This window comes from Chenopodium quinoa, unplaced genomic scaffold (assembly GCF_001683475.1).
Source record: "Chenopodium quinoa cultivar QQ74 unplaced genomic scaffold, ASM168347v1, whole genome shotgun sequence".
Lineage (NCBI taxonomy): Eukaryota > Viridiplantae > Streptophyta > Magnoliopsida > Caryophyllales > Amaranthaceae > Chenopodium > Chenopodium quinoa.
The window spans coordinates 568,002-581,902 of record NW_018742287.1 but is presented as its reverse complement, the minus strand read 5'-3'; the positions used below and the strand labels follow the sequence as shown (position 1 = coordinate 581,902).

Below are 13,901 nucleotides of genomic sequence, written 5' to 3'. Positions count from 1 at the left end.
TAGAAATGGGTTGTCGTAGGGCCAAGGTAAAGACAAGGCCAAACAAACATGCAAACACACAATCAGCAATGCTTAGTACATACGCGTAATAAAACATACTAACATGCTTTCATCCTAACATCACACAACTTACCGTGTAGCACCTGTTTACAAGCATACAAAACATCCAACACCTAACTAGACCAATACCAATGTTCATTAATTTTGATTACACATCGAACGGGTTTCCAACCAAATCTCTGCCTTAAATAAATTGAGGTAAACTACACCGCGAGATAACCGGGTAGGCAAATGCCACATGAAAGTGACTGGACGTCCTGCGCATAATACTAATAAAAAGGAAAATACAGCGTCCTGTACTCCCAGTAGAAGTTATGGTCAAATATAAAGTCGCATAACTCCCCCCATATGTTCATACTCGAGGTATATACGTTCCAAGAGTTTTGGTGTGTAATCTCTTTCACTTTACGTTATTTACATATTATTAGACTTGGTGATGACTCACAAACTTTAACACAATCAAACATTATCATTTATTCCAGTCTAACATACCAATTTAATTCTTAAATAATTAGTGACCACATAAATTTAATAATTGAACTCTTTTTAATCTACCTCAGTGTCAAAGACACCTTAAACGCATAATGCGTCGCAAATCCTATCCCTCGGTGTTAGAAACACCTTAAATGCACGTAGGCACCGCAATACAATTTATTCTTGTGTACTAAGACACTTAAATAGCTCCTTCCTCATCACTATTAGAAAACAGCTTGATTCCGACGGAAAAAATCCGTTGGAAATCGGTCTTCTGACGGAGATTTTCATCGCAAAACCCTGTGTAAGGAATTCAACCTATTCCAAGGGAAATTCCGTCGGAAGACCAATTTCCGACGGAATTTCTGACGGATTTATTTCTGTCGGCGCTGTTTTTGACTTTAATCGAGAGTCCGTCGTAATTTTCCGATGGAAAAGATTCCGTCGGAAGACTACTTTCTTCTGACGGAAATTTTTGTCGGAAAAGTTAATAAAAAAAACAAAACAGCCCCACCCACCCCACACCATCACCACCCCACGGCCTCACCTCCCCCTTAACCGCCACCACTCCCCACAAGCCTCCACCACTCCCCACCAACCCCAACCTCAAACAATGACCACCACCAGCCCAAACCCCACACCACGACCACCGTTCACCACCAAAAAAAAAAATCGAAACTAAAATTAACCACCAAAACAGGTAGATCTAATAATGAAAAACATGTAAATCTAAAATTAATCATGAAAACAATGACAATTAACCCAAAAAAAAAAGCGAAACAAGATCTAACATTCCAAATTTCAGTAAAAATAAAAATAAAATCAACCACAAAAATTTTAAGGAATTAGATAAGTATACAATTATCTCATACAATTTATAACCTAATATTAGAATTACTTCAAAAATTAACCATTATCAGAAATTTATAAAAAAAAATAAAACTAGATCTACAATACTTGTGCGGTTGACGATTCTCGCGATGGTGGTTGTGCAATTGATGTTGTTGCGGGTTGTCGGTGTTCTTGTGGTCGCCGTTGTGGTTGCACGGTGGTTGCGGTCTCCGTTGTTGTTGTTGTTGGTTGTTGGTGTTGGTGATGGCGATGGTGTTGGTCATGGATAGAAGAAAGAGGCGGACAGAGAAGAGAGGAAAGAAGGAGAAGAAAGAGGTGAACAGAGAAGAGAGGAAAGAAGGAGAAGAAAGAGGTGAACAGAGAAGAGAGGAAAGAAGGAGAAGAAAACAGAGGAAGAAGGAGAAGAAAAGAGGCAACCAGGAGTTGAAAGAGAAAGAGAAGAGAGGTGAGAGAAAGAGAAAGAGAGGAAAGAAGAGGCGCAGGAGAGAGAAAGAGAAAGAGAGGAAAGAAGAAGCGCAGGAGAGAGAAAGAGAAGAGAGGAAAGAAGAGGCACAAGAGAGAGAAAGAGAAAGAGAGAAAAGAAGAGGCGCGGGAGAGAGAAAGAGAAGAGAGGGAAAAAAAAGAAAAGGGCGGAAGAGAAAAGGGTTAGAGTTAGGATTTGGTTTTTTTTTTTTTTGGTTTTTTTTGTTGCGATGGAATTTTTTCCCTCGGAATTTACAGCTTCCGACGGAATGTTCTGGCGGAAAAAATTTTCCGAGGGAATATTCCGTCGGAAGCTGAAAATTCCGAGGGGGAAAAAATTCGTCAGGATATTTCCGAAAGATTTTCCGTCGTAACTTGCCTTTTCCGACGGAAATTAAGTCCGTCGAAATCCGACCTATTTCTTGTAGTGCATGCTTATAGCATCAATAAAAATTATATGAACCATAATAAATTTCATTTTCAATATTCCAAACCAAATTAAACACTTGGTTAATTAAACAAGCTCTCTATCATGTCAATAATAAAAGTGTGGTTCATATTCAACATGCCAACATAATTAATTCCAATCACCAATTCACCACAAATAATTCATACATCACAAATCATTCACCAACATCGATCCAATCAACAAATTCCAACCATCACCTATCATGATACTACTTGGAATTAATTAAACAAAGCCTACCATGCTTCTATACACTTAAACATTACCAAGTACGCGAACATACCTTGAATATGATCTCAAAATCGCCACAACTAAATAAAATCACTCACTTAGAGGTCTCCTACAAACCAAAATTATAAACTCAATTACTCCCTTAATTACACAAATTTCCAGCAACTTTTAAACACTTTAAACCCTCTCTAATAAGCTGAAATTTTGGTTTAAAACCTTTAAAACTCTTTCTTTAAGTGGGTAACTAAAACCACAAAGTAAAAACTCATTCATGGTGTTTATATAAAAATTCTAGCAATATATACACTCTTTAAATTACTCATAAAACCTCTAAAATAATCTGAAATTTAATTTGAAACCCTCACTTTTATTCCCAATTAATGGGTAATTAAAAATCCTTTCAAGAAACTTAATTATAACCTTTTTATAAAAATTCCAACTTTATTAAACCATAAAAAATTGCTATAATTATGTTTAAGAACATTAATTTCAATAGTTTAAATTACCAACAATCCAATTCCATCAATATACATTAATTTAGAAACTAAGGGTTTTCAATTTTGGGCTTTTTGATTAAAAACTAAATCTGAAAATTATATTAAAATATTAATCCTTCGTTAAAATTCAAAAACTGCCCGAAACCATATTTAGAGGCTGAATTTGGCCACAAGAGGGTGGTACTCACTACCAAAGGTAGTGATTTTTGATTAAAACTTGTTTACACACGAAAAACATTATTTGTTTGTAAAAATCGGACGAGTTAGAATCTAAACATGTTTAAAACGTTAAAATTAAAAATAAAGGGGAAGGGGAAAATTAAGGAGAAAAGAAAATAAGAGGAGAGAGAGAATTTACCTTTAGTTGCACTCTACCCTAGGCATATGATGGGTATTTATAGCCTCTCTCATAACCTCCTACTTACTACCCTTCATAATCCCTTTCCCACTCAAACTAGGATTCCTAATCAAACTAGAATTTTGACTTTCTTTAAAACTTTGACTTTTAAAAATTATCTTTTTATAAAATAATATGCCCCAATATTTTTACATCATAAAAAAAATATTTTCAAGATTATTTAATAATTAAAATATACTTTTAATCAAAATCATTCATTTTAAATTTAAAACCCTAAATATTTCATTTCGAATTATTTAAATACTTTTAAGAAAATAATTATTTAAATTAAAATACGTATAAAAATATATACGGGGTATTACAACTATAGCTTGGAGTACAGCCTGAACTTGACCCAGATTCACTTAGATTATCATCCGGGCTTGCATAAGGTTGATTTGAAGAAGCATTGGGCTTTGGTTGGACTTTTGGTGAAGGTGGATGATATTCTGGACTTGGTGGTTTTTGATTGACAACTTGGGTACGAGTTCTGAGCCTTTTTGCAACATGAAAGTGGACTTTTAGACTTGGACGTTTTGGAGGTTCGTGGCTTGGAGTACGAGTATGAGAAGGGTAATTCTTGCTCCTACCAAGAGGTGGTATGGACAAATCACTGGATGACATAAACTCATGTATGAAAAAGGTAGTTGGGCATTTAAGTAGTACATTTGTTCATCTTCTCTCAAGAAACTATTCTTTGGAAGGTTAGGAAATCTCACAATTCTCCTCCTAGGCTCATACTTACGTTCCACATAGTGCAAGTCTCTCTTAAGGCTAGACATGCTTGCTAACCCCTTCCCCTCATGATGGTGTTTTTCATTCCACAACCCATCTTTCTTGATCACATCCCCATACTTGTCAAAGAGAGGTTGATATTTGTCAACTCTAGGTAGATGGGCTAAGGCCAAAAGAACCATCCAAGGAGGTTGGGTCAAAGCTTCCAGATCATACTTCTCATAAAGGTTTGAGGCCATAGTAACAATGCTAGTAATGAACTCACTAACTGTGACTCCATCATCTTTCAAGTAATGCAAGTTAAAGTAGTTCTTGCTCATATCATCTATCCTTTGCATCTATTTCACATACACATGCAAAACAATCAATTCAATGCTAAATCACCTAAACAATTCAATTCAAATCCATTTGCAATAAGCAATTCATAACTCAATCAACCAAGTATAACTCAAGATCACCCAACCATGGGCAATAACTCCAAAATTTCGGACCTATGACCATAACTAAGGTGTTTTAACACCAACTTTAATGCACACATAATCACACAAGTCAAGTTTCAAATAATTTCAAAAAAAATTTCCGAAAATAATAATAATGTACTTGAGTCATGATATAGGACGGTCGAGCCCGCGTCTCCCAGGAAAGTTACCTATACCATCGAGGAGAGCCTTTCTTAGACAGAGAGGCGTGCCCATTATAGCCTCCGTAGAAAACCCGAGCATCTTTTTCTCAATCATCTTTCCACAAATAAGAAAATATTTTTATATAAAAAATTAAAGCTTTTGACTTTCACACACAAATGCGAAACTTTATCTATCCTATATGCCTTCTTAAGTCTACCCACAATTTTTATTATTCCCAATTTTAATGTTTTTAGGACCTTGAAACCTGATACCACTTTGTAACACTCTCAAATCTCCCTCTACGGAAATACCATTATAATACGTATAATTATACCGTACAGATAGACTTAGGCGTATTACCGCCGCGTGATTACGCAAGGCTACCAAAAGTCCAAAACTACTAACCAAAACAATACTTTGCAGCGGAAACTCAAACTCTTCCTTTATTAATAATAGCTATAAATAGAAACCATTGTCATGAGTACTCATAAATAAACAAAGACCAACATTCCTAATCTAGGGGAAGAACATCCCGAGACTCTCATATGCTCAAATATTGACTCCACCTGAAAATAGTCAACACTGCTTACTAGGGCGAACTAAAACAAATAGGAAATACGGATTAGTAAAATATGCTAAGTATGATAAGTGCAAGATAAGTAAATTCAATTTATTTGCAAACGTGCTTTTAAAAACTAATTTCAATGTTAATCCCATAAATTCCAAACTCAAAATAAACCAATTCCAATAATATATTTTCAAAACTCATGATTCAAAACCAATTCCAATAATTCAATAATTCGATAAAACGATTTATAAAATCAATTGCTCTTTTGAAGTTTCATGTTTTAAGTGGTATGTAGTAGAACTCATATTCCAATTTTAAAATAATAATAATAATAATAATAATAATAATAATAATAATAATAATAAGATGTTTCTCAACCCCATAATAACATCATAAACTCCAAGATTAAAACATTTTAATTTCCAAAGCCTTTATGTTCTACGTTTCGACCACGATAACTTCATTCCATGTACAACAATTTTCTTGGTACGTCGTCTCCCGACCACCCTTGACCTTTGTAAATTAATATTTATTCACACGAGTGCATGTTACATCTAATTAATTAACATAGATTTTGTATCATTAATATATCTCCATTCACCAAAAAACATAACTTAGGGAGTATTAATTTAATGTAATTAACTATTTATTTGAAACCAAGACAATAATTAATAAACAAAAACATAGTAATAATAATTAACAACCTTATAATATAATAATGTTGGACATCATGGTATCATGATCATTGTTAATTTACCCAATATACTCTTTATGTACCCACCCTTTTTCCCTTTTTTGTAGTAAAATTGCTTCAAAAACGTTGAGAAACTGACATGTGGCGGCGCCGGAGGTGTTGGGGAGCGACGATCGAGATTAAACCACCAAGAGGAGGCTTCATTTTTGACCGGTAGATCATTTCATCGTAAGGTCTACGGTAAAACTTGAAGTAGGGAAAGAAAGCTTCTCTAGACTTTTCACCCTTACTAATAGCATGGCTAGCCGGAGCCGGTGTCTCGCGCCTCCCGAACAATGCCGCCGCAGGAGAGTGGAGGAAAGACGGCTTCGGTGTCCGAGGTTGCTTAACCGAGGCGGTATCGGCATTGTGGGACTTTTGAGGGAGTGGTGTAGAAGGGATGAAATTCTTCCTTAATAGTTTGTCACCACCGTTAAAGTTGTTATAACCGCCGCCGCCACGTGGAGTTCTATCAATGGGTGATGCAAAGGAGAATGAGCGAGGATTGGGGCCCAAGATAGATGACGTGGAGTTTGTTGTTGTTGTAGCTGTTGTTGTGGGGCCTACTTTGGAAGATGAGGTAGTGTCACTAGTGAGGCTTAGGTACCACGGTTTGAGGGAGTCAAAGCTGTGAGATACGGTGAAGGAGAACCGGGATGAGGCGCACGCGCCGATCTTGGCGGCCGAGGAGTGAACCGGGATTGAGGATGAATCGAATCGAAGAGAAGCGGCTCTTGGGTACATGGAGAAGTCATTGTAGTCTAGGGTGATTGAGTCTTCGAAGTCTGTTGAGGAAACTATTGTGGTTAAGTTTGATAGCTCCACAAATGGGCGTACTCCCTGAAAATTAGTCAAACAGTTTCATCATGTTAAATATACCATACAATCGAAAAGAACATTAAGTTAATTGTACGTATTGATCATAATTAAAGTTCAGAATGTATATATTTCTTATATTCAGACAATATAAGTTAAATTAAACAGAATTAAATTTTTTGTTAAGCTACTGCCAACTATCAAAATTAAATAAATAAATTGGGACAAATTATTCTACTTATAGTCAAATACTATTGATTTTTCATGAAAAATGTACGGAACATACTATCAAAAAAAATGTTTTTTGTTTAAAATTTTATTAATTTAGTAAGATGATTAAATTAAAGTGATGAGTATAATAAATTAATTAAATAACTTTACTGCCTTTCTCTTTAATTAAACAAACATATATACACCAAATAGGCAATAATGTGTCCACATTTCTTGATACTAATTGGTGTTATTGACTTATTATGCTAAAACTTCCTAATAGTCATGTGCCCCTCATACAGAAATCACAATGCACAGTAACATGCAAACAGTAAAAAAAAAATAAAAAAAAAACAGCAACTCATTACCCAAAAAGATGCATAAAAAGGAAGAAAGAAATTGTCTAGGTTGGGTAAACTTTGAACTTCGTGAAGGTTAAAAATAAAACCAAATCAACCTAACAAATTTGACTACTACCACTCTTGTTTTCCCTAAAAGAAGCAAGATTATGAGCCTACCACTTAGGAAAAAATCATGACTCTTTTCAACGGTTATGATTGGAAGATAATTCCTAGTTACAACTCAGTTATTTTGAAAAAAGTTTTTATGTGGTTAAAAAAATAATATATATATATATATGTGTTCAAATTGGTTTCCCTCCTTTACTATTCAATGTTCATATTCTACATGTGAACCCAAAAAGGCTTTACAATCATTGGGTTTCAATTCCACAAACGGCTCTATTCTTCCTCTTTTTACTTTAGCAAAGTTTGTTTCAACATTTTCTCTTCTTCTTGTCAACGAAATTGACTTTACACCATTTTTCTGCTACTCAACTTACCACCTCTCTATAGAATATTACTAAACTTATGTTACATACTTACATGTAAACGGAAGGTTTAATTATTAAGCTTAGTTATGAATATGAGGTAGAATTCAAATTTGAAGATAATATATTCATCATAGTGGTGGATTAAAGATTTTAAAGATAAAGTGTCAATATTATAGTCGTTAGGTGTCAAGACATTGGAAAATTTTCCCTAACGAGAGTATAATTTTAAGACATAGGAAATACATACATAAAAACTTTTTTTTTTGTATTATAGGATGTTAGCCGACACCCCAAAAAGACTCTACCATTATATTTAATGTTTAAACATACTCCGTATCTCATTAAATACGTTTAATAGTTTCTTGAAATTAAACATTCAACAAATCTCAATATATATGCATCACTATGCAAAAGATGCATGCATGCTAAAGGTCAATAAGCAACTTTAGGAAGTCTTTGATTAACATTCCCCATAAACATTATCAGTATTACTTTTCATGTGTCTCTCATTCTCTGAGTCAAGGAATTTGCTTTTATATTTTTATCATCTTAAATCATATTGTAATTACATGTTATAACAATTAAAAAAAAATTAAATACTAATGTAATTACAAAAACAGAATATAAAGATAGAATTACTGAAATGAGATAAGAAAAAAAGGAGTTGAAAATGAGCAGTAGTACCTTCCAGAGATACTGAAAAAGAGGAGGAGGGTCAATGACAAAGGCCTTATGAAGACGGGCAGGATAGTACTCGGCCACAATCTTCAGTGTTGGGAGCACTATATTCATAAATGCTGATGCTGATCTGAAAAAGCCTGCATTTTCCACACCCCCTATCATTATACCATACCACACACTTTCCAATGGCCCCCAAAACAGATAATTTTATGTTCTGAACTCATCTTTTGTTTGCTTTTGGTTACTGTCCTTCACATTTAATATACTCTCTGTGATACATATTAATAGTCGTGGTATGCTCATATTATCTTAACCTGTTATAACAAAATATTAACATGTATGATTCTATTCAAAGACTAATTATTACACTTAAAGGTCTTAATTCGGGTTATTGAATTGGGTTCCATCGAATCTGAGCGGCTCAAGTTTGGCTCAGATTTGTGTTGTAGATTGAGTCTAGTTGAATCCAGTAAGTTTTTGACATTTCTAATCACAACGGAATAAAAATTAGTTCGAATTGGAGTTCAAATATGTGACTATTAATTTTGGGTATTGGTGTTATTCTTTTGAATAAATGGGGAAGTAAAATTATTCCTAAGCCAGTAAGTAACCAGAGAAGAAAAAATGTCAGAGATTGACATTGACCAACCTTAGTAAATAATTGTACAGTATAAGTTTCATAACATTCCATATATGCCCTTGGGAAACCAACCCATAATTCTCTTAACCAGGACAAAAAACAGAGGTCCAAACAGCGACCTAACAAGGGTAATCTGGGAAATTTTCTGAGTTTAAAACATGAATTTGTTCCCCCAACAAAATGCTGGTCTTCCGACACACCAAATATTTGCTTTATTCAGATTTTTATCTTTTATTTTCTGAAAACCGTGGTATTTCATTTATTATTTACTACTTTTCTCAATAAATATGCAAATATTTATTATTAGGCGTGCAGCGTGCTCTTAAAATAAATGAATTGAAATACATGAATTTTATAGAAAATGAAATATCTGCAAAAAGTAAAAAAAAACACTGCATTATTTTCTAGAATAAAACAAAAAGAAAGAGGAGGGAATTAATTAAAGCGGTGTGGAGAATCAAATAAAAGGTGGGTGTATCAAATATTAAGCCTGATAATCCAGATTCAGCCTTTTTACGAAGGGAATCAATTTAATTTAAATGACTACTTTACCCTTTTTTAAGTTCAAATATTTTTTAATCACAAAAAGTAACTATGTAAACCCGGATTAACCAACTTAATTGAATGACGTCAACAAGTTTAAATTGTAAGATCAATGCGGGAATGGTTTTAAACTAGGCTAGTAGGCCTGACTAGCTTAATTTAATGTAAATGATGATTTTATTCTTTTTAAAGTTTAAATGTTTTTGTAATCACAAAAGGTAAATAATGTAAACCCAGACTACCCAACTTAATTAATTGACGTCAACCATTTCGAATTGTAAAATTGTGATCAATGCGAGAACGGTTTTAAACTAGGCTAGTAGGCCTTACTATTTCACCCTTTAAGTTCAAACATTTTTTTAATCACAAAAGGTAATAATGTAAACCCGGGTTAACCAATTTAATTAATTGACAATGATGAGTTCAAATTGTAATCAACGCGGGAAAGGTTTTAACTAACAAAATTAATAACTTACTTGCATCAAAAAGGATAACAAATTGCTCAGTGTTTCTCTGCATTGTTTGGACTGCTGCTTCAAGCGTGAATACCATTAGTCGAGTAAATCTGTAACATTTTTTAAAAAATTTAAAAAGTTAATTAAAATCTAATATATCTAAAAAATTAAAGAGGAGGAAAAAAAAAAATTTAAGAGAGTTAGGTGAGCTTACAGTTTCTGAGAATGGAACTTCTGATAATCTTGCTTAATTCGGAAAACCTAGGAAATAAAGCATAGTTTATTAATTTAAAGCCTTGAGACTTTAATTTTTCACAAAAGTGGAAATTATCTAACATAAAAAGATAAAAACTAAAATGATGCAAATAAATTCAAAATAAAAATTATTGAAAAAGAAATATACCATAACAGGTCTGGCTTCTTCATCATGACCCGCTACATATGCTATTCCTTCCGCCAACTCTCCAGAAAATTCATCCACTATTAAATTTTCTACAAAAAAAAAAAAGAAAAAAAAAATATGAATAAAATAAAATTAATTTGAAAAAACCATTTATTAATCATGATTTAATTATGTTTCTCAAAAAAAAAAAAAAAAAAAATTATATTTCTTAAAATTGTTGAATTGAAGTGACTTTTTATGGTTAACTTTTTCATTTGTTTTTCTAGATAAGAGTTAAATTTGAAAAACGAAAAAAAAAAAAAGGAAAAGATGCTAAGATGAGGAAGTGATTAAATCAGAAAAGACAAAATTAGTAGCCGGATGAGAGAGAAAGAACAAGTTAAGACTAACCAGTTCCAATAGTATCACGCCACGTAAGACAAGCTCTTAATAGTTTGGCTGCCTTCTTCACATTCTCCCCTTTCACCTTCAAAAACCTCTCCACACACGCCGTGTTGCAGAATTTCTCCTTTCATAACCAAAAACATAAAGTTTAATTAGTCGCAACTCACATGTGGGTTATTCTTGTAAGTAATAAAAAAACAACGTCGTAAAAAAAAGGAGTGTAATTACCTGTTTGAGAGAGAGAGGAGATTGTTTTCTGAGAATGTGAAGCACAGATTCAACTTTCGTTTTCTCTGTCATAATTTTCCCCATTAAATTACGCTGATTTTAAAATGAAAGCACAAAAACAGTGAATTTGTTTGTTCGTATGATTTATATTTATGGAAATAAACTTGTTTTTCACGCAACCATTGAAAAAGAGAAATGAGAGGAGAGAGAAAATGTGTTGGTGTTGGGTTTTATTGAGAGAGAAAGAGAGTTGCGGGCAGTGACGCAGTAGAATGGCAGTGGTATTTATAACAAAGCCGACTTTATTTAATGATAATAATAATGGAAGTTTGAGTTGAGTGGGATGATTTAAATTTTTAAATGTTGGTTAGTTTAACGTCAGTTTTATTTGACGTCTAGACTCTGTATCATCGGACAGTAAACTAGACTTTTTTTTTTTTTTCTTTTCCTTTTTCCATAACAAAATACTTTTTCAATTCTAAGTATTACGGATTAATTTTTTGTCAAGGTGTTATTTCAATTATTAATATTTTTTATTGTTAATATGAAAAAAATTATGAAAATTTGATATTAATAAACTATAAGCTGAAATGAATACAATATAAGATTTCACATGACTATATTTTTTCTTTAACTTAAATTAGCAATACTAGTCAAAGTGGAGTATATGAATAGCTTAAGAGTCAAAATGTTGCATTTAAAAGAGAATGAAGGATGTACTTTGTACTTTATTCGTTTTTATTTTGGTTCATTTGACTTTGTCTAGAAATATTTTATCTGTACATAAGTTTAAACCAAACTTATATTATTAGTGTGAATTCGTATTTTTAAAAATTTTGAAATTATTTTGTCTAAAATTGTTTTCAAAACTAATTTTGTATGAAATAAGATAAAATAAATTAGTTAAAAAAAGTAAAAATAAGATGTAACAAATAGACCCTTACTGGTAAGTGGTTACTCTTGTTTTATGATAGGAGAGTGACATACTCCGTAATATTTTTTTTAAAAAAGGAATAAAATAAAATTGAATGAGTAAGAATGCGTGAATATTGTGAGCTAATTAATCTAGAATAAACTAAAATTCAATACGTCAATAATTTAATTAAGCACACTAATAATTAATTTTGGCATGCCTACTTCATATAAACAAAATATTTAAAACTGTGACGTTACAATGAGTGTGCCTTAAATCCTAATCAATTTTTAATGTGCCTAAAGCAATTTTCCAAATAAAAACACCTTAAAATAGAATATGGGTACACTTTTCAGAAACGGAAACATAACTACAGGTTATATGTGTGAGCATATACCTACTGCAGTAAAGCGTTATGCCAATAGTCTAAGGTGATGTCTAATTGTCTACCCATTATAATGTCATCATTAACATGCTTTTCCCTCTTTTATTTCCAACTTTTGTTTTCCAAGATATGTTGAATCTGATACAGATTCTTATATGTATGTGAATTAATATTATCTATTACATATTGAGGTGCCTACACTGTTTCCTGCAGTGAAAGCTGATATTGAACATTGTTTCATTGAGTATCAAATTCATCATAGTCAACCTTCCCATTTCTCAAACAAGCATACCATTATGTGTCGACTCGATAAGGTGCTATCATCTCAAAATTTCGCTTTATAATACAGGTGTTCAATTATAATACTTTCTCCGTTTTACAAATGTTGCAATAACTATCATTTAAAATAGTTTCACAAATATTGTAATATTTTTCTATTTGTACATGTTTTCTTTCTTTCACTCTCTTCATCACAAGGGTCCCTATCTTTATTCCTCTTTATTCCTCTCCTCTTCTTAAAATCCGTCTCTCCTCCCCATGTAAAAATATTAGGAGGGAATAGAGGAAGTATTACGAAGTTATTTTGGCCATTTGCAGAGAATATATGTGACGAATTTAGCTTGTAATGTACTCCCTCCGTTTTTTTACACTACAAGAAAAATGCCTTTTTATAGCGATTAGTAGTGATTGTACATTCACTACAATATGCATGTATATTTATGAAATTGTAGAGGAAATCGTATCATTTTACAATCGCCATGGTAATCCCATATAAAATCGATATGAAAAACATAATAATACATATCCATCCTTTTTTTGCACATTTATAAAATTATTGGAAATCGTATCGTTTACAATCGCCACAAAAATCCAAAAATCGATACGAAAAGCCTTTTCTACACTAGATATACAAATATTATTTGACAAATAATACATAAAATATGTCATAGCTTATTGGTAAAATATTTAATATTAGAGCTTAAGGTTGTATGTTCAAATCTTGTAAAGATCATATGTGTGTTTTTTTTTTTTTTGGAAGAAAATGAGTTCAACATTTAAAGCGATTATAATCGCTACAATAATCACCGCGATTGGATGTAATTTTTCGTATCGATTATTGAGGACAACCCCAGCGATATCGAAAAATACTACTAAAGGCTATGGTAACGGCGGATATTGTATCAAATAATCATTCGTTGGGAAAGCTTTTTGTAGCAAATACAATCGATACCCAAGGTCGGAATAATCACTACGAAAAGGTAATTTTTTTGTAGTGTTAAGTCCCCCATTGAGGTGTGCCTGGAGTTTTAGGC

The 13,901-nt window shown here is 32.7% G+C and overlaps 1 protein-coding gene across 1 annotated transcript; it reads right to left on the bottom strand.

The window, feature by feature from the left end:
- Nucleotides 1-6,049: 6,049 nt before the first annotated feature.
- LOC110684973 lies at nt 6,050-12,078 on the bottom strand. Its single transcript, XM_021861421.1, has 7 exons — nt 11,291-12,078; nt 11,069-11,186; nt 10,679-10,767; nt 10,490-10,536; nt 10,297-10,385; nt 8,641-8,774; nt 6,050-6,938 (listed from the first exon to the last, which is right to left on the bottom strand). Exons 1-7 carry the CDS (start codon nt 11,372-11,374, stop codon nt 6,177-6,179), a joined length of 1,323 nt encoding a protein of 440 aa, XP_021717113.1. The 5' UTR covers nt 11,375-12,078; the 3' UTR covers nt 6,050-6,176.
- Between the last annotated feature and the right edge of the window lie 1,823 nt (nt 12,079-13,901).

What these genes read in the sequence shown, in the direction of transcription:
- LOC110684973 (XM_021861421.1), bottom strand. Translation starts at nt 11,374, where the DNA reads ATGGGGAAAATTATGACAGAGAAAACGAAAGTTGAATCTGTGCTTCAC. An exon ending in GCGTGATACTATTGGAACTG is followed by an intron (nt 10,768 to 11,068) that starts GTTAGTCTTAAC and finishes TTTTTTTTGTAG; the next exon opens with AAAATTTAATAGTGGATGAA. An exon ending in TTTTTCAGTATCTCTGGAAG is followed by an intron (nt 6,939 to 8,640) that starts GTACTACTGCTC and finishes ACTAATTTTCAG; the next exon opens with GGAGTACGCCCATTTGTGGA.